The sequence below is a fragment of the Mesocricetus auratus genome, unplaced genomic scaffold (genome assembly GCF_017639785.1).
Source record: "Mesocricetus auratus isolate SY011 unplaced genomic scaffold, BCM_Maur_2.0 Super-Scaffold_100004, whole genome shotgun sequence".
NCBI classification, from domain to species: Eukaryota; Metazoa; Chordata; class Mammalia; order Rodentia; family Cricetidae; genus Mesocricetus; species Mesocricetus auratus.
Genome location: NW_024429189.1, coordinates 78,264,603 through 78,284,226, shown reverse-complemented (window position 1 = coordinate 78,284,226; position 19,624 = coordinate 78,264,603). Strand labels below are relative to the sequence as shown.

Below are 19,624 nucleotides of genomic sequence, written 5' to 3'. Positions count from 1 at the left end.
AGCCTGGAGAACAGCATGTGGACCTTTGGTTCTCAGCTTTCTTGGCTTCTCACTTAAGTGATTTCTTCCTCAATAAAATATTAAAGGACATCCCTATTTGTGTATCTTAATATTTCCACAGTAGTAATACATTGATAAAATTCCTGAAAAGTATAGGGTATGTGAATGAATAATAGAATATGGACAACATGAAATTTGGGAAAATGGATGATGAGTGGTTAAGCAAAATATAGGATATATGCCTAGTTTAGAATGTGTCACCACTGTGTAATATTAAAAATTCTACCAAAATATAAAGGAAGCTACAGACTATTTTTCAAATCATTTCAGATTTTGTATATATCAGGAAACTTAAACTGTCAAAAATCATTTTACCTAATGATTCATCTCACTAACATAAGGTAGAAGGTATTAAATGGATTTTAATTTACCTACATTTCTAAGAAATAAGATATCTGTATTCCTATACTTTTGTTGTAAGATTGATATATTTTTCCATGGAAATATTTAGTTCTTCCCAGATCCCTCTCCCTCACCTTCTTTCCCACCCTCTACCAGCAACCCATCCCATCTTCCCTGGGCTCCCCAGGGAGGGTGAGGCACTCTATGTGAGAACCCCAACATGTGTCATGTCATTCTGGACAGGGCCCAGGACTTCTCCACGTGTCCAAGCCAAGAGCCCACGTGGAATGGGCACCCAAAGTCCTCCTGTAGGCCAGGGATAAATGCTGATTCACTACTAGAGGCCCCATAGATTGCCAAGGCCTCCTCACTGACTTCTACATTCCTGGTTTCTTGATCAGTCCCATGCTGTTCTCTCAGCCATCTGTGTGGTGTCTATGAGCTCCCCTTGTTTTGTAGGCTTCACTAGCCTTGTCTTGACTACCTTGCCCATCACTCCTCTCTCTCTCTGCAACCGGATCCAGGAGTTCAGTGTTTAGCTGTGGGTGTCTGCCTCTGCTTCCATCAGTCACATGATGAAGACTCTAGGATAGCATATGAGGAGGTTATCCATCTCATTATCGGGGAAGGGCATTTAAAGTAGCCTCTCCACTATTGCTTAGATTTACAGTTGGTGTAATTCTTCTAGGTCTCTGGAAATCTTCCTAGTGGCATATCTCTCCTCCAACATATAATGGCTGCTTCTATTATGGTATCTATCATCCTGCTCTCCTCTATTATTCCCCTGACTCAAACTTCCTGCTCCCCAGTCTTGTTTCTAATTTAAATAAAGAATTGTTAAAAAAAGGCACACCAAATACAAAAAATATTTAGTTCTTCCTATCCTTCCAACAGGTATCACTAAGCACAAGTTTTATGCATAACCTCCTTTATGTTATTAATATTTCCAAAGCCATTAACTATTGTTTCAGGTTTTACATTACTAGTAGGAGACAAAGACATACACAGTGGTGTCAATGTTCCAGTTGTGCTGGCTGAGAGTATTCATTTATACTAGTAAGAAGTCTGGTCACATGCTTGGAGAAAGGGGTGACAGGAGGATTTATGACTGCTTTAGGACTGAAGATAAAAGAATTAACATATTTCATAGTTTGATATGGAATGCCTAAGGGCCATCACTCCACAAAATGAAGAGACTTCAGTCTGGCATTAATTGGGACCTTTTGTTATGAAAAGTATTTTCAGTTTATTACTCTGCTATTAATACTATGTATGGCTGGCTTCTTTATTAGAAAACAGTACTTCTTACTACAGACAAAATTTATTACTCATAAGATATTGGATTTTATTTCATTTTATTTACATCTTCTAATAATCAGATCTGGAACATTTAGTATACTACTATGTAGCTAATATTCAGTATGCACAGGTAAACACAAACCTTTCAAATTTCATTCTCATTTTCTTAGTTATTTTCTACCACATATACTGTGAAAGACACTTATAAAGGAAAGCACGTATGGGTCTCATGGTTCAAGAGGGTTATATTCCATGATCATCATGGCAGGAAGCAAAGCAGCAGGCAGGCTGACACAACACTAAAGCAGTATCCTAGAGATCATATTTTATCCACAAACATGAGGCAGTGTGTGTGTGTGTGTGTGTGTGTGTGAGAGAGAGAGAGAGAGAGAGAGAGAGAGAGAGAGAGAGAGAGAGAGAGAGAAATACAAAGACAGACAAAGACAGAGAGACAGAGCCAGAGATAACTATGGATGGTATGGGCTTTTGAAAGTTCAAAACCCACCCCTAATTGACATACCTTCTACAAAAAAGTTGCACCAAGTACTTCTCAAACAATTAAACCAAATGCAGAACAACCATTTAAATAATGGGCGTATGAGAGCCATTCTTATTAAACAACCACATTCCACTCCCTGACTCCCATAGGCTATAGCCATATCATAATTCAAATACATGGAGTTCAACCCCAAGAGCCCTTGCTGTCCTTCACAGTCTCAATGCAGTTTAAAAGTACAGTCTCTTAGGGAGTCAAGGCAGTCTTATAACTGCAATCCTCTAAAATCAGCTTGAGGTAGATGTGTTCCCAATTTTCAGAGAAACTGCCATATTTATTTCCAAATTTGCTGTACAACTGTACATTCCTACCAGGATGCTTTATCTTATCACAAGGACACTTGTTCAGCTGTGTTCATAGCAGCTTTACTCAAAATACCCAGAATGGCAAGCAATCTAGATGTTGTTCAACTGAAGAATGGATAAAGAAAATGTGGCACATATACATTGTGTAGTATTACTCAGCTTTTAAAAACAATGACATCATGAAATTTGCAGGCAAATGAATGGAACTTGAAATTTTTTTCCTGTGTTAGGTATCCCAGAAACAGAAAGACAAATATGAGTGTTCTTCCATGGGAGCCTAGCAGAATCACCATTATGTAGACCAGAGAGTCTTCATCAGCAACTGATAGGAGCAGGCACAGAGCCCCAAAGACAATGTTAGGCAGAACTCAGACAGTACTGCATACCATGAGGGAGGGAGGACAGTTCAGAGGATCCAGTGGGAACAGGATAACCACAAGAACAAGGCCTGCAGAATCAACTGCCTGGGACTCATGGGGGCTCTCAGAGATAAGGGATGCTGTAGGGATCTGACCTAGATCCTCTACATATAGTTTATGGCTAAGTAGCTTAGTGTTACTGTGGGACTCTTAGCAGTGGGAGTAAGATATGTCTCTGACTTTCTGCCCGATGGTACGACTCTTTTCCTCCTACTGTGCTGCATTTCTAGCCTTAATATGATGGTATGTGTCTGGCTATTGTAGTATATTATACTGTGTATGGTTTATGTCCCTGGGAAGCCTGTTCTTTCTGAGGAGACAGAGGGGGTGGATCTGGGAGAGAGGGGATGTGGAGAGAAGAGACTAGGTGCAGAGGAATAGAGAGGAAACTGTTGTCAGAATGTAGTATAAGTGAGAAGAACAAACAACAACAACAACTATAATAATAATAAAAGATAAATCAGCTTGACAGTTGATGTTCTTCTTCTAACATGTCGATTTGGTGCATTAAATGGGGGTCATTAGGCTCAGCAGCAAGCTCCTTAACTTGATGAGCTGTCCCATTTGTCTCCATTGTGCTTCTTCTGAAAACATCAATTGTATAGAAGAAATGTCAGGAAATTGCTAAAATTTAATTAAAATTGTATTCTTAAAAATCATACAGGCAATAACAGCTCATTTTCCAGTCTAATTACACTTTCACAAGGAGTTCTCATAGTATTCTATTTTTATAATATGCTTCTGGACATGTGAAAGTAAGCTGTGCAGAGGTTTCAAATCACTTATAAAATAACACTGATGTGAGAAATGAGGAAAATGGGCAAATGAAATCTATGAATAGTGTAAAGGATTATGAATTGCAATCTGGTGGGCATGGCACAGCCAATGCAGTTGTGATTCCAAAGATGCCTTCTTTGGGCCCCACACAGATAACTGCCAATAGCCAATCATAGATCAGAGTGTGTTCTCTATGGCACCTACCTTGCTAAACTTTGAGCAGGGACAGACATTTTCTTCAGTTGTGGCCTACCAATAAACTCACCCTTCTCCAGGGATGGTTCCAAATTGATGGACACACATATGGCTCTGAGTAACCCATGCGTGCCATAAAGTAAAAATCAAAAACATAAATGTAGAGAGGGACTAGAGTACACGTGTCTGGGGAAGTGGCTAATAGGAGTGGGAGGGAAATTAGTGGTCAGGGACTTTAGTCAGATGCAATCAGCTTATTTGTAGATATTGTCAAAAAACAAATTTCACAAAAGAAAAAATGGTGACTTAAACATTCAGATATTAGTGAGGCTCCTCCAGCATGGCGGGGTTAGCTGGTCCCGCCAAGCCGACTCTGGCGATGAATCCTCAGGAAGACTCGCAGTTTCAGAAGGAGGTGACACAAGTCAAGCAGCGTGTGCAAAAGCAGAAGAAGGAAGGAAATCTTAACCCTGGAGTGATCTTTCTGGGCCACCTGCCGTCAACCCTGTCTGAAACCCACGTTTATGACTACTTCTCCCAGTTTGGCACTATTAGCATGTTCAGGTTGTCCAGAAGTGGACTGGAAACAGCAGAGGATATGCCTTTATGGAGTTTGAGTCTGAGGATGTTGCCAAGATAGTTGCAGAAACAATGGACAACTACCTTTTTGGTGAAAGACTTTTATCGTGTAAATTCATGCCACCAGAAAAAGTCCATAAGGAACTCTTTAAAGAATGGAATGTTCCGTTTCATCAGCCATCATTTCCTTCAGTGAAACGCTATAGTCAGAAATGGGGGCTTTTTGAAATGTTAAAGATGGAATAGCGGTTCAAGAGGAAGGAAAAATTACTCCGGAAGAAGCTAGCTAAGAAGGGGATTGATTATAGTTTTCCTTCACTGGTTTTGCCTGCCCCAGGAGAAAGGCTTTCAGGTATAAGTAAGAAAAAGTCGAAGAAGATATTGAGGAGAATTATCAAAAGCATTCATAACAGGCAAAAGAGGCAGTCTAAGACGTCTGAAGACAGCCAGGGTCCTACACCAGTTTGTACACCAACATTTTTGGAGAGACAAAAGTCAGAAGTGATGGAAATCAATGACAGTAAAGATAATGAAATTAATTTTAAGCAGCCTGTGTCCACAGTGAAGGGAGAGGGGCAAAAGACTCCAACAGCTGCACACTCTGGGAAAAAAGACCAAGAAAAAGGAAGAGCAACCAGTGATCCTGAGCATTCTGTGTGCACAACTGGGCAGATGGGATTTTGTTATAAAGGCCTACTTTATTTACCAGGTGCAGTCATGTGCAAGCCACTGATGAGACTGATGGAGGAAAAACATGTTGGTTCATGCCAATGAGGAAAGCCATCAGGAACTTGGCTGTTTTGCCCTCTCTTGACCTGAGTTTGAATTCGGGTTTCACAAGCCACTTAGTTTACTCTGCCTGTGTTATCTTACAGGCTTAGACACCACCAGCAACCTTTGCTGGCCCCACCAATGCTGTTTGACTGTATGGTTGTTGTGCACATAAAACCCAAAAGAATATGTCAGGCTTCAATCTCAGACCTCTGAAACTGGAAGTTAAATACACATTTGAAGAGTGACAAGGCAGTCCAAGTGTAAATACAGATTTGCACAAGTACTGTGAGGATCTGGAATAATGTGTTTTTACCCAAGCTAGTATAGGGTTAACAGATCAGTTTCAGCAGGTATATTCAAAATTCAAACAGTGACCAAACTTTTTTACAATTTGTGTACAGGAAACCTAAGAACTTTGGGAGCAGGGATTCTCTATCACTGTTTGTTTCTGTGCCCTGTCTGTGCTTTTGTATTGCTAATACAGGATTGTTAAGTTAAAAAAATCAGATATTTAAATCTATAAACACAGTTGAGATAATAGTCTAGGAAAAATATAGTGAAACTTCCCAATATATTCCCCATATGCTCAAGGTGTGTGGACAGAGATGAGCCTTGCTCATCTTTAATCTGATTTCAGGAAAACACAATATAGATATTTGCATGTTTTTAATTAGTTCATGTTATATATGTTATAAGAATATTTTAACTTTTTAGAAGACACATGTATATTGATTTTAATCATAGTTCATGAAATAGTACAATAGAATATTCAAGAAATTATGACTTACATCTCTTTTTAGGAATACACTAGATATCAAACTATTGTAAGTTTATATATACACAGTTTTATTCAGTAAATGACATACACTATCAAATGATAACTAACATGAACAGTCTATGCATATATATGGAAATATGTGTATATGCATATATACATCATATATATTTTCAAAAAGCATATATTTTCACTACACTGTCCTACTTTCATAACATAAACTAAAATAAAGACATCAAAATAATGTGGATTGAGGGAAATGTATTCTAATATTGTGAAAAATGCCTGTTCTGTTAAGGATTAGAAAAAGGTAAATATGATTTCATTAAATAGATACAATTTGGAAAAATTGACAGAAATTATGTTACTATGAGGCAACTGGCATTATGATTTGATTTGTAAATCATTTTGATATCTAAGAGGATGTAGATCTCAAAAACATCTTCAATATCTCCTGGAGTTAAATTAGAATGAGAATTGAAATATGGTGATGTATTTTTAAATGGGCACATTGTAAATAATGATCTACTTAAAGTGAATTGCACAGTTTTGTGACTGTGTAATAATTAGTAAAGTGTAATTATTTTTTTAGAACATTATCAGTATTCTAGTCTTCAGACATAAGTATGTGGTGCAGTTATTACTCTTTCTAAGTGGCAAAAATCTAACTATTAGACTTTTGGATGTACATTCATATAGTTTTTTCATAATCATGAATTCATGCAGCTAATACCATGCAGGGATGAACTATATATAAAAGTTTGGGGTCAAAATACAGCTAAAATAGTACAAACACTATGAATTTTCTGATTAGAAGAAGTTTCTCAAAATTATCTCCAAATTTACCTGTGATTTTTCAGCTTTTTTATGGCATTTTTAATATCTCTGTTTCTCAATGTATAGATTGCTGGATTGAGGAGAGGTGTGATGACTGTATAAAACACAGAGAGAATCTTGTCCACCCAGGTGATGCTGACTGGCCATAGATAGATGAAAATGACAGGTCCATAGAACAGCACAACCACTATAATATGGGATGTACAGGTAGAGAGTGCCTTTGATGAGCCATCTTTAGAGTGAAGCTGAACAGTTAATAGAATGTAAGTGTAAGATATCAACAAAATAACTAAACAAATTATTGCTAAAACACCACTCTCAGCATTTATCATGATTCCCAGAGTATCAGTATTCACGCAGGCCAATTTCATCACCAAAGGAATATCACAGAAAAAACTGTCTATCACTCTAGGTCCACAGAAAGGTAGCTCCAAAATCAGGATCAGTTGACTCATGGCATGCACAAATCCAATGATCCATGATATGAAAATAAGCCAGATGCACTTCTGTGTGTCCATGATGCTGGTGTAGTGGAGTGGCCTGCAGATGGCCACATAGCGGTCATAGGCCATTGTTACAAGAAGTACCATCTCACCCCCTGCAAAGAGATGCACACAGAGGATTTGGCTCATGCAGCCCCCAAAGGAAATGGTTTTATTATCTTTTATGAGATCTATGATCAGTTTGGGGGTAGTAACTGATGAAAGGCAAAAGTCAATAAAGGACAGATTGGCTAACAGAAAGTACATGGGAGAATGGAGACGATGATCAGTGATGATTAATACTGTGACAAACAGGTTTCCTACAAAAATCATCAAGTAAAGGGTGGAAAATGGCAGCAGGAGGAAGATCTGTAGCTCCCTTGATGTACAAAGTCCCTGAAAAACAAACTCAGATACCACAGACTGGTTTGCTCTTTCCATTTAGTACACTGTGCTCCAATGGATTGAGAGAGACAGAGCCTAAGAATTCCTGAAATAGAAATAATAGCTTAATGTTCTTAGTCAATTAAGAAGAAAAGTATACAAATCATATTGTTGTGTTGTATCCAGTCAAGTTTAAAATATCTGTGTATGTGTGTTTGTATTCTCTCTAATCAGAAAATTTTTCTAAATATAGGAGAAACTTTACACATATGAAATATAAACTATGTATATAAATGAGTATATTATTTAAAATATCTGTACAAAATATTCTATTTACATTTTTCAAGCCCTAAATCTACCTTCTTTCATGGATTCAGAGGTAATTTTCTTCTAGGAATATCTGAGATACTTTTACAGCCTCAACTAGCTGTCATACCAAAATGATAACCCATTGACATTTTTTTTAAACATGAACATAAAATCCCCATGCAGAAATGTAGTTTTGACTATGCCTTTAACAGACAAAATCAAATTGATACATTAAAATGTATGATTAAAATGGTTCATCATATAAATTGAGAATACATGTGGTCATGTCATGCTTTTAGCATTGTGTTTTTTTTTGAACATTAGACTGATCCATCAGAGTGTATCTCTGTACAATTACACATCACTAGGCCTGATGGATGTTGCTTATTGCCATATCCTTACAGACCTTCAAATCTAAATGGAGAGATTTCATGCAATAGTTTGAATCACTTATTCATGAAAGCTGATTTCTCTGCCTCTATAACTTTCTGTCTCACTTCTTCTTTCTTCCTTTCTTTCTTCCTTGACTGTGTCTATTTATTTCTCATGAGATTTCTTTCTTAGTATTTATACCAGTTCTTTTTCATACTATTTTTATGGTTTGAAATTGGAAGATTAAAATGTCAACAAATTACAGGATGTTTTATGATTTCCTTTTTAAATACATAAAACATTCCACATTAGTAATAATAATGTCTATTTTTTCCTGTGCCAATCAGCTCTATAAATTAGTATGACATTTGTAAAACAAATGAATTTGCTATTTAAATACAAATGAGTAAGAATGACCAGTATAAGTAACAAAAACTGTCAGATTCACATAAAATTAATATTATTGTGTTCAAAGTTGAGCATGCTTACCCCTTTGGATATTAATGCCATTTTTACACCTTTTTATATTGGTGAATTCTTAGTGAATTCTGATTATTTTAATTTGTATCACTATCAAATGTCTCCAATTTCTAATGACTACTTACCTAAATTATTCCCTGTCTGTTGAAAAATAGAGCATCAAAAATGAAAATATAATCATGTAAAAGGGTGTTCGAGAGTATGAATTTTGCCATGTTGAGAGACTTGGAATGCTGCATATTACTCTAAGAAATCATTATATGTGAGCATACAAGACTGCCTTATGTTTTCAATATCTTAAGGATAAGTTGAAATGGAATAAAGCAATATTTTTATCAAACACAATAATTAAAAATATGAATGCAAGATACTATGAAGTCATGAAGGATTTTAAAAGTATGGCACTAAAATTACAACCACAAATAAACCATAAGTGAGTAGTTGAGATGATAATACAAAAATCAGTTTATTATGTACCCATCACTACAAGAATCACCTTATAAAACAAACCTTGCCTTTTGGATGATGTTTCTTCTAATTTCCCTGGAATCTGAAAATCTTACATAGTTTCTTCTATGACCAGTGTTGGTGGGAAGTTCCACTTCAGTGTGGTTTATATATGCTGAAAAAAGTCATGTCTGCCTTGGAAATTTTCCAGTTCTGCACATTAAATAGGTCCATGTAGTTGGAACGTCTTTTACTTTCAGTCATTAGGGATCCATAGGCTCCAACTCTCTCGAATTGAATCTGAGAGCTCAAAAAAAGATAAATTATTCCTTTAATTTTATAAATAGTTTACAATTGTGAGTTAACATTTTGTATGTGTAATGACAACTGACAAGCTAAAAGATGAATCACACTTGAAAGTGAGATGCTATAGCAGTTAACATCACTTGTTGCCAAGCCTGATGACCTGAGTTAATCTTTTACAGGATGTAGGTTAGAATCTGCTCACTCAGCTGTCTTCTGATGCCCACAGATGTGCTGTTCCGTGTCTATATATGTTCAAGGACAAATATAGACATTCCTACATTCATGACACATGCACGCACATGAATACATGTAATAATTATTTGAAAAATAGGGAAACATGCCTGTAGTTTCATACTTCATGTATTCATTTACACAATTATCTCCACACATGGAAGTGCCAGAAGAGACATTTTTTCCTTTCTCACCCTCTCTTGATACTATGATCACCCTCTATTGCACCAATGAGTCATATAAGCAACTTTTTTTAGATTATGCAATTTGTCTTTATTTTCAAATTCATTTCTTTATATATACTTTTTTGTTGTTGAACTTTATGTTTTTTCCATATTCTTTATTTTAAATTTAAGTTAAAAACAAGTTTATTTCACATGCAAATCCCAGTTCCCACTCCTTCCCCTCCTCCCTCTCCCTTCCCACCAGGCCAACCAATGCCCCACCCAGTCTGAACTCAGATCCCCAGGAAGGGTGAGGCTCTCCATGGTGGATCTCCAGAGTCTGCCATTTCATCTAGGGTATGGCCTAGGCCCTCCCCCAAGGGTCCAAGCTGAGAGAGCATCCCTTATTGTGGGATGGTCACTCAAAATCTATTTATATGCCAGGGATAAATACTACAAAGGCCCCATAGATTACCTAGGCCTCCTAACCAACACCCACATTCATGGGGTCTGGGTCAGTCCCATGCTTTCCACTCAGCCATCAATCTGGAGTCCAAGAGCTTCCCCTTGTTCAGGTCAATTGTTTCTGTGAGTTAAACCAGCCCAGTCTTAACTCCTTTGCTCATCATTTCTCCCTTTCTGACACTGGATTCCAGCAGTTCAGTTGAGTGTTTAGCTGTGGGTGTCTTCCTCTGCCTCTGTCAGTCTCTGGATGAAGGTTCTGTTTCCCAGACTCTCTGGCATGGGATTGTATGCTGGCATTCTCCTGATTCATGTCTAAAATCCATATATGAGTGAGTACATATTGTGTTTGTCTTTTTGGGACTGGGTTCCCTCACTCAGGATGGTTTCTTCTAGTGCTGTCAATTTGCCTGTAAATTTCAAGATTCCATTGTTTTTTTCTGCTGAATAATACTCCATTGTATAATGTACCACATTTTCTCTATCAACTCTTCAGTTGAGGGTCATCTAGGTTGCTTCCAGGTTCTGGCTATTGCAAATAATTCTGCTATGAACAGAATGGAACAGACGTCCTTGCTGTATGAATGTGCATCTTTTGGGTATATGCCTAAGAGTGTAATTTCTGGGTCTTGTGGTAGACTGATTCCAAATTTCCTGAGGAATCTCCATACTGATTTCCAAAGTGGCTGTACAAGTCGGTATCCCCACCAGCAGTGGAGGAGTGTTCCCCTTTCTCCCCATCCTCTCCAGCATAAAATGTCATTAGAGTTTTTCTTTTCTTTTTTATTAATTTTAAAATTTAAATTAGAAACAAGGATGCTTCACATGTCAATTCCAGGTCCCTCTCCCTTTCTCTCCCCTCCTCCCATGCCCTCCCACCAACCCCTCCAATATTCCCTCATTTCCCAAGGGAGGGTGAGGCCCTACCTGGCAGTGTCCATAGTCTGTCATTTCATCCAGGGTAGGGCGTAGACCCACCCCCAAGAATCCAGGGTGAGAGTGCATTTCTCATTGTTGGATGGATGCCCAAAGTCAATTTGTATACCTGGGATAAATACTGATTTACTACCCAAGTCTCAATAAGTTACCTAGACCTCCTCACTGACATCCACATTCAGGGGGTCATGATCAGTCCCATGCTGGAGTTTTTTTATTTTAGCCATTCTGACAGGAGTAAGATGGTATCTCAGAGAACCAGTACCAATTGGTTCACGGGTCCCACATACTTTCTTTTCTAAGAGATTCAGTGTGGCTGGATTCCTGTTTAGGTCTTTGATCCACTTGGACTTAAATTTTGTGTATAGCAATAGATATGGAACTATCTGCAGTCTTCTACATGGCAGCATCAAGTTATGCCAGCACCATTTGTTGGAGATGCTTTTTTTTAACATTGTATAATTTTAGCTTCTTTGTGAAAGAGCAGGTCTTCATACATGTATGGGTTAATGTCGAGGTGTTCAATTCAATTATATTGGTCTAGCTGTATATTTATGTGTCAATACCAAGCTGTTTTCAGGGCTATAACTCTGTAATACAGCTTGAAGTCAGAGATGGTGATGCCTCCAGATGTGACCTTGTTGAACATGATTGTTTTGGTTAAACAGATTTTCCAAATGAAGTTGATAATTGTTCTTTTAAGGTCTGTGAATAATTGTGCTGGGGATTGCATTAATGAGGATTGCTTTAATTTTGCATATTGCTTTCAGTCAGATTGCCATTTTTAGTAAGTTGATCCTACCTATCCAAGAGCATGGGAGATCATTCCATCTTCTTTAATTTCTTTCTTTAAAGATTCAAAGTTCTTGTGTTACAGGTCTTTCACTTGTTTTGTAAAGGGCAATGTTTCTCTGATTTCATTATCAGCCCTTTTATCATCTGTATATAGTAGGGCTACTGATTTTCTTGAGTTGATCATGTATCGTGCTGCATTGTTGAAAGTAGTTATCAGCAGCAAGAGTTCCTTGGTAGCCTTTTTTGGGTCACTTATGTAACTATCATATCATAGGCAAATAATGAAAATTTGACCTCTTCCTTTCCAATTTGTATCCCCTTGATCTCCCTTTGTTGTCATATGGCTCTAGCTAGAACTTCAAGTACAATATTGAAGTGGTATGGAGAGAGTGGACAGCTTGTCTTGTTCCTGATTTTAAAGGAATTGTGTTGAGTTTCTGACCATTTAGTTTGATGTTGGCTGTTGCTTTGCCGTATATAGCTTTAATTATATTTAGCTATGTTTCTGTTATCCAAGATCTCTCCAAAACCTTTATCATGAAGGGGTGTTGGATTAGGCCAAAGGCTTTTTAAGCATCTAGTGAGATGGCCATGTGATTTTTGTTTCTCAGCTTGTTTATATGGTGGGTTACATTGAAGGATTTTCGTATGTTGAACCATTCCTGCATCCCTGGAATGAAGCATACTTGATCATGATGAATGATTGTTTTGATGTGTTTTTGGATATGATTTGCCAGTATTTTATTGCATATTTTTGCATCAATGTTCATGAGGGATATTGGTCTGAAGTTCTTTTTCTTAGTTGTGTCTTTGTTTGGCTTGGGTATCAAGGTTATTGAAGCCTCATAGAAAGAGTTTGGCAATGACCTTTATGCTTCTCTTGCATGGAATACTTTGAGAAGAATTGGTGTAAGCTGTTCTTTAAATTCATACATTAATTCTTTTGAATTATTAATCATAGATTGCTGAAAATCATTAAACTCTGTTCTACCCTGCAATTTCTTCCTCCAATCTTATAATTGCAATCACGTTCTGCTTATTCAACTTTTCTGTTTTTCCATATAATGTTGCTTATTGTTTTTTTAAGGTCTTTTAAGAATTGTGCCAGTATTTTGATGGGGATTGCATTGAATCAATAGATTGCTTTTGGTATGATTGCCATTTTTAATATGTTGCTCCTACCTATCCAAGATCATGGGAGATCTTTCCATTTTCTGGTATCTTCTTTAATTTCTTTCTTTAAAGACTTAAAGTTCTTGTCACATAGTTCTGTCACTTGTTTGGTTACATTTACCCAAAGATATTTTATGTTGATTGTGGCTATTGTGAAGGGTGATGTTTCTCTGATTTCTTTCTCAATGCATTTATTGTCTATGTACATGAGGGCTACTGATTTTTTAAAGTTAATCTTGTATCCTGCCACTTTGCTGAAGGTGTTTGTCAGCTGTAGGAGTTCCCTGGTGGAATTTTTCAGGTCACTTATATAAGCTATCATATCATCTGCAAATAGTGAAAATGTGACTTCTTCTTTTCCAATTCATGTGCATTGATCTGCTTTTGTTGTCTTATTACTCTAGTTAGAACTTCAAGCACAGTATTGAAGAGATATGGACAGAGCAAACAGCTTTGACTTACTTGTGAGTTTAGAGGAATCACATTGACTTTCTCTAAATTCAGTTTGATGTTGACTGTTGGCTTGCTGTATATTGCCTTTATTATGTTTAGTTATGTTCATAGTAACCCCGATCTCTCTGAGGCCTTTATCATGAAAGGGTGTTGGAGTTTATTGAAGGCTTTTTCAGAGACTAGTGAGATGATCATGTGGTTTTTCTTTTTATTTATGTAGTAGATTACAATGACAGATTTTTGTATGTTTACCCATTGCTGCATCTCTGGGATGAAGACAACTTGATCGTGGTGAATTATTTTTATGATGTGTTCTTGAATGCAGTTTTCCAGTATTTTATTGAACATTTTTGCATTTAGGTTCATGAGGGAAATTGGTTTGTAATTCTCTTTCTTAATGTGTCTTTGTTTGGTTTAGCTTTCAGTGTAATTTTAGCCTGTTAAAAGAAGTTTGGCAATATTCCTTCTGATTCTATTATGTGGAATAATTTGAGGAGTATTGTCATTAGCTCTTTTTCAATTTCTGGTAGAATTCTGTAATGATACTATCTGGCTCATGGCTTTTTTTGGTTGGGAGACTTTTGATTGCTGGTTCTATATCCTTGGGGTATATGTCTATTTAAATTATTTGTCTGTTCTTGATTTAATTTTGGTGTTTCCTATCCAGAAAACTGTTTGTTTTCTTCACATTTTTCCAGTTTTGTGGAGTACAGGATTTTAAAATGTCACCTGACAATTCTCTGGATTTCCTCAGTGTCTGTTCATAGTGTGTATAAGGGCTTGTCTAGTTTTTTTGTTGTTTTGTTTTATCAAAGAACTAGCTCTTTTGTTTTACTGTTTCTTATTATTGTTTTATTTGTTTCTATTTCATTGATTTCAAACCTCAAATTGATTATTTCCTGGAGTCTACTCCTCCTGGGTAAGTTTGCTTCTTTTAAAGGAATGATGTGGGAATTGGGTGGAGGGTTGGGGCGGCTGGTGGAAGGACAAGAGAGGATGTGTAATGGGAAGCTTTTTCTTTGAGAGAAAAGCCTTCCTGCCTGTTAATCTAAATATTTCTCTTACTGGAGAATAGTTCCGGGCTTCCTACCCCATGGCGTCACATGTCGACTCTCTTGTGTTTCTCCTTCCCAGAGTCCTCCTGGACTCCTAGTCCCTCCTATCTAGATTCCCTATAGGCCAGACAGCGCTTTATTGACAAATGCACAGGACTTCCCCAACAAGGAGGGGTGGGAGAGGGAGCAGGAATTGACATGTGAAGCATTCATGTTTCTAATTTAAATTTTAAAAAATTTAAAAGAAGGACTTTCATGTGTGCTGTTAAATCTCTAGTATGACTACTCTCCAGTTTCTGTATTTGGGCTCTTAATGCTATTAACTTTCCTCTTAGCATTGTTTCCAAATTGTCCCATAAGTTTGGATTGTTGTGCCTTCATTTTCATTGACTTCTAGGAAACCTTTAACTTCTTTATTTCTTCCTTGAGCCAGGAGTGATGCAATTGAGCATTGTACAAGCTCCATGACTTTGTAGGCTTTCTGAAATTTGTGTTTTTGTTGAATCTTAGCTTTAAATCAAGGTGATGCAGTAACATACAGGGTGTTATTCCAATTTTTTTGTTGTCGTTAAGGTTTGCTTTGTTGCGGAATATGTGGTCAGTATCAGGAGGTGCTGGGAAGACTGTATATTCTTTTGTGTTTGGATGGAATGTTCTATAGATGTCTTTTATGCCAATTGAGCCATAACTTCTGTTAGTTCCTTTATTTCTTTGATAAGTTTCTGTCTGGTAGTCCTGTCCTGTGGTGAGAGTGGGTCTTGAAGTTTATCACTATAAGTGTGTGTGGTTTTATGTGTGGTTTGGGTTTTAGTAATGTTTCTTTTACAAATGTGGGTCCCTTTGTATTTCATGCATAGATATTCAGAATTGAGACTTCATCTTGTTAGGTTTTTTCTTTGACAAATATAAAATTATCTGCTTCATCTCTTTTGATTAATTTAAGTTTGCAGTCTAAGTTGCTAGATATTATGATAACCACACCAGCTTGTTTCTTGGGTCCATTTTATTGGAAAAATCTTTTCCTAACCCTTTACTGTGTGTTTGCTGTATGAAGCAGAAAGATGGAGTCTATCTTCATATCCATTCTGTTAGACTGAGTCTTTTTACAGGCAATTTAATGGCCATTGATTGTTGATTTTTGTTAATTATGGATTTGTTGTTGGTAATACTGTGTGTGTGTTTCCCTTTTTTTGGCTTTTGTTAAAGTGTGATTATCCATTGCCTATGTTTTTATGAATGTAGCTAAGTTCCTTGGGTTGGAGTTTTCCTCCCAGCACTTTCTGTAGGCTTGGATTTGTAGATATGTTGTTGTGGAATATCTTGTTTTGTTCATCTATAGTGATTTAGAGCTTTGCTGGGTCTAGTAGTCTGGGCTATTATCAATAGTCTCCTAATGTTTGTAGAACATCTATCCAGGACCTTCTGGCTTTCAGAATTCTGATATCTCTGCCTTTATATGTTATGTGCCCTTTTTCCTTTGCAATTCTTTCATTCTTTCTTTATTCTGTATGTTTGGGGTTTTGATTATTATGTGGCAAGGGTACTTTCTTTTGGTCCAATTTATTAGATGTCATGTAAGTTTCTTGTACTTTCATAGGCATATCCTTCTTTTGGTTGGGAAAGCTTTTTTTCTATAATTTTGTTGAATATGTTTCTGCACCTTTTAGCTGGGCTTCTTTTGACTTCTTCTATACCTGTTATTCTTAGATTTGCTCTTTTTATGGTATCCCATATTTCCTGGATATTTTGTGCTAAGGATTTGTTTGACTTAAGATTTTCTTTAGTCAATGGGTCTATTTCCTCTAGTCTATCTTCAACTCCTGCAATGCTGTCTTCCATCTCTTTTATTCTCTTGGTAATGCTTGTATTTGTAGTTCCTGATTGTTTACCTAGATTTTCTGTTTCCAGCATTCCCTTAGTTTGTGTTTTTCTTTTTGTCTCTCTTTCAGTTCTCAAGTCTTGAACTGTTTGAATTGTTTCCTTCACCTGTTTCATTGTTTTCCCTTAGCTTTCCTTGGTTTCTTTTAGAGATTTATTTATTTCTCACATTTTTCATTCATATTCTGCTCTATTTCTTCCATTGTTTCTTTCTCTTTTCATCCATTCCTTTAATGGATTTTCTCATTTCCTCTTTAAGGGCCTTCTTCATAAAGTTGTTTTTAAGTTCACGTTTTTGTGCTTCATTTGCATTGGGATGTTTAGTACTTTCTGGTGTAGAAAGCCTAGCTTCTGGTGGGGTCATATTACCCTTTATGTTGTTGAATGTGTTCTTATACTATCACCTTCCCATCTCTTCTTTCAGTGGGTGCAGATGGCGCCTCTTCTGGTGGGTGCTTGGTCAAGCCTGGAATGGCAGCCTCTCTCCCAGTGGGTAGGTGGGTACGGGGCTGCCTCCATATCTCTGGGGATTCGGTGGTCAGGACAGGGCTATGTACCCCAGTCAAGGGCCTCCAATGAGGGATTTGAGGACTGCAGAAGAAGGCCCAGTACTCACCTTACTCAGTGAGTGCTAGGTCAAGGCTCTGATGGAGGCAGCTGCTGGATGGTTTGGACTGCTAGCAGGTCTCTGGGAATTTTGTAGGTGTGCTGGGCTATGTGCCTGGTCACGGGCCTCCATTGAGGGGATAGAGGGGAACAGGAGAAGGCAAGGTGCTAACTTCTCCAGGTGGTTATGGGGCCAAGGCTATATGGTGACAGCTGCTCATAAGACTTTAATTTTAAGGCCATTTATTTGTAGTTTTAGCCTTGGTGTCTGATCATTTATAGCAGTTTGCAAAAACACATGGTTTTGGTCTCTGCTTAATTTCTTTGTTCTATCTACTAATAATGTCCTGTCCTTGATTGAACCCAGAGCAGTGCTTTTAATAACAGACAGTACATCTTTAATTGCTAGGTGAATGAAGTTTTCCAGTGGTGACATGGAATGATTGAATCAAATTTGATACTGGGTTACAGGAGGCCCCTTTAAATGTTTCTTGACAGCAAAGGGTTACTTTTCCTGCCCCTTGTTGATCTACATTATTTAGTCCAATACTGGGCTTTGGTATTCTTTCTGCATACTCCAGAAGGCTAGAGCCATTTTATTTGGATTATCTCAAAAAAATTAAAAAAAAACAATAGAAAAGAAAACACCAGCAATGTTTCTTAGACTTTTTTTGCCTACAATTCCTTTTAAAATGGCCTTGATTGCCACAATAAATATCTGACATTCAGATTTTTCTTGAAAGTTTTAGAATAACTTTTCCATCAGAGTAGCATCATAAATATGAGAACTATTATCAAGTGTATTTCTAAGCCATTCCTCTGTTAGTGCTGATCTTGCCTTCCAAGGCCCAATCACCCTTTTGATTTTAAATTATCATTTTAAAAATCCAGAGATTTGGTTAGTATTCATCTGACTTGTGAATATGATACTATTCTATTTGCAGCTTAAGTCAATATTTATAAAATATCAGTGAAGGCTTCTTTGGAGCTTTGTATAATTTTAGTAATTGCCTCAGAACTCTTTCCTGATAGTTCAACTTGTCCCCAAAACTTAAAGCTGCTAAATGACATGACTCCATGGTTTGATCATTGTCCTCTATTTATCTTTGAAACCTATCATATGGTCTTTAACCTAGGACTAGTCTTGTGAAATCTTAATACCAGTAATTATTGTTCTATTGCTCTAGCTTCTTTTTACACCATTTTTGCCATTGTAACTGACGACTAGCTTCTAATATTGCTGTTGCCATATCTTTCCTATCTTGGAGGGATAATTCTGTTTTGAGTTGCCCAGGAATTTCCCAGTGGCTTCCCATAGGTTGAGTGTATACTATATGATACAACCACCTTCTTAAACCTTGTAAAATTTGGTATTTCTGCAGGATGAACTTCTTGATAATCTATCATATCTTGTTATTTCATATATAGTTACTGTATAAACTAAGATTGGATTTCTAAGAACTCTGGTCCTCCACTTTTCAGTTTCATCATGAAGTATTGTGGCAGGCTCTTGCCTAACACTTGTCTCTAAATGTTTTCATTTAAGGCTTTCTAAGGTTTTAATATTTTCAGTTCACTTTTCATATTTGGCACCCAAAATTACTATGGTTATTTTATGTTAATTATGCATATATATGCATTTCCAGAATGATAGTAATTAGTATTATGTCATTATCAGTAAAGTAATTTATCTTTTCTTCATCTGCTTCTATTTTCTTTTTTGTTGTTGTTGCTGGGTTTTTTTTTTTTTTCGAGACAAGGTTTCTATGTATTGCTTTGGAGGCTGTCCTGGAACTCGCTCTGTAGAGCAGACTGGCCGTGAACTCACAGAGATCTGCCTGCCTTTGCCTCCCAAGTGCTGGGATTAAAGGCATACACCATCAATGCCAGGCTATATTTTCAAGTCACTGAAAGTATCAATGTACAGTGTCCTAAAGGCATGTATTATGATACTTCCCATCCTTAATATGGGAAAGATTTGTTTTGCAGAAAGAGGCCTTTGAAAACATCCAACAGTCCTTCATAACAAATGTCCTGAGTAGACAAGGCATGAAGGGGACATATTGCAACATAATTAAGGTGACTTAAAGCAAGCTCACACCACATATTAACCTAAATGTAAAGAAATACAAATCATTTCCATTATTTAGAGAAAGACAAAGAAGTCCATCTC

The 19,624-nt window shown here is 37.0% G+C and overlaps 1 protein-coding gene and 1 pseudogene across 1 annotated transcript; one reads left to right on the top strand and one right to left on the bottom strand.

Annotated features, from left to right (window-relative positions):
- Positions 1–4,293: 4,293 nt before the first annotated feature.
- Positions 4,294–5,173, top strand: LOC101833635 (annotated as a pseudogene).
- A 1,750-nt stretch (positions 5,174–6,923) lies between these two features.
- Positions 6,924–7,841, bottom strand: LOC121140220 (olfactory receptor 4K3-like). The gene has a single exon (XM_040744930.1). The coding sequence runs from the start codon at positions 7,839–7,841 to the stop codon at positions 6,924–6,926; it is 918 nt and encodes a 305-aa protein (XP_040600864.1).
- Between the last annotated feature and the right edge of the window lie 11,783 nt (positions 7,842–19,624).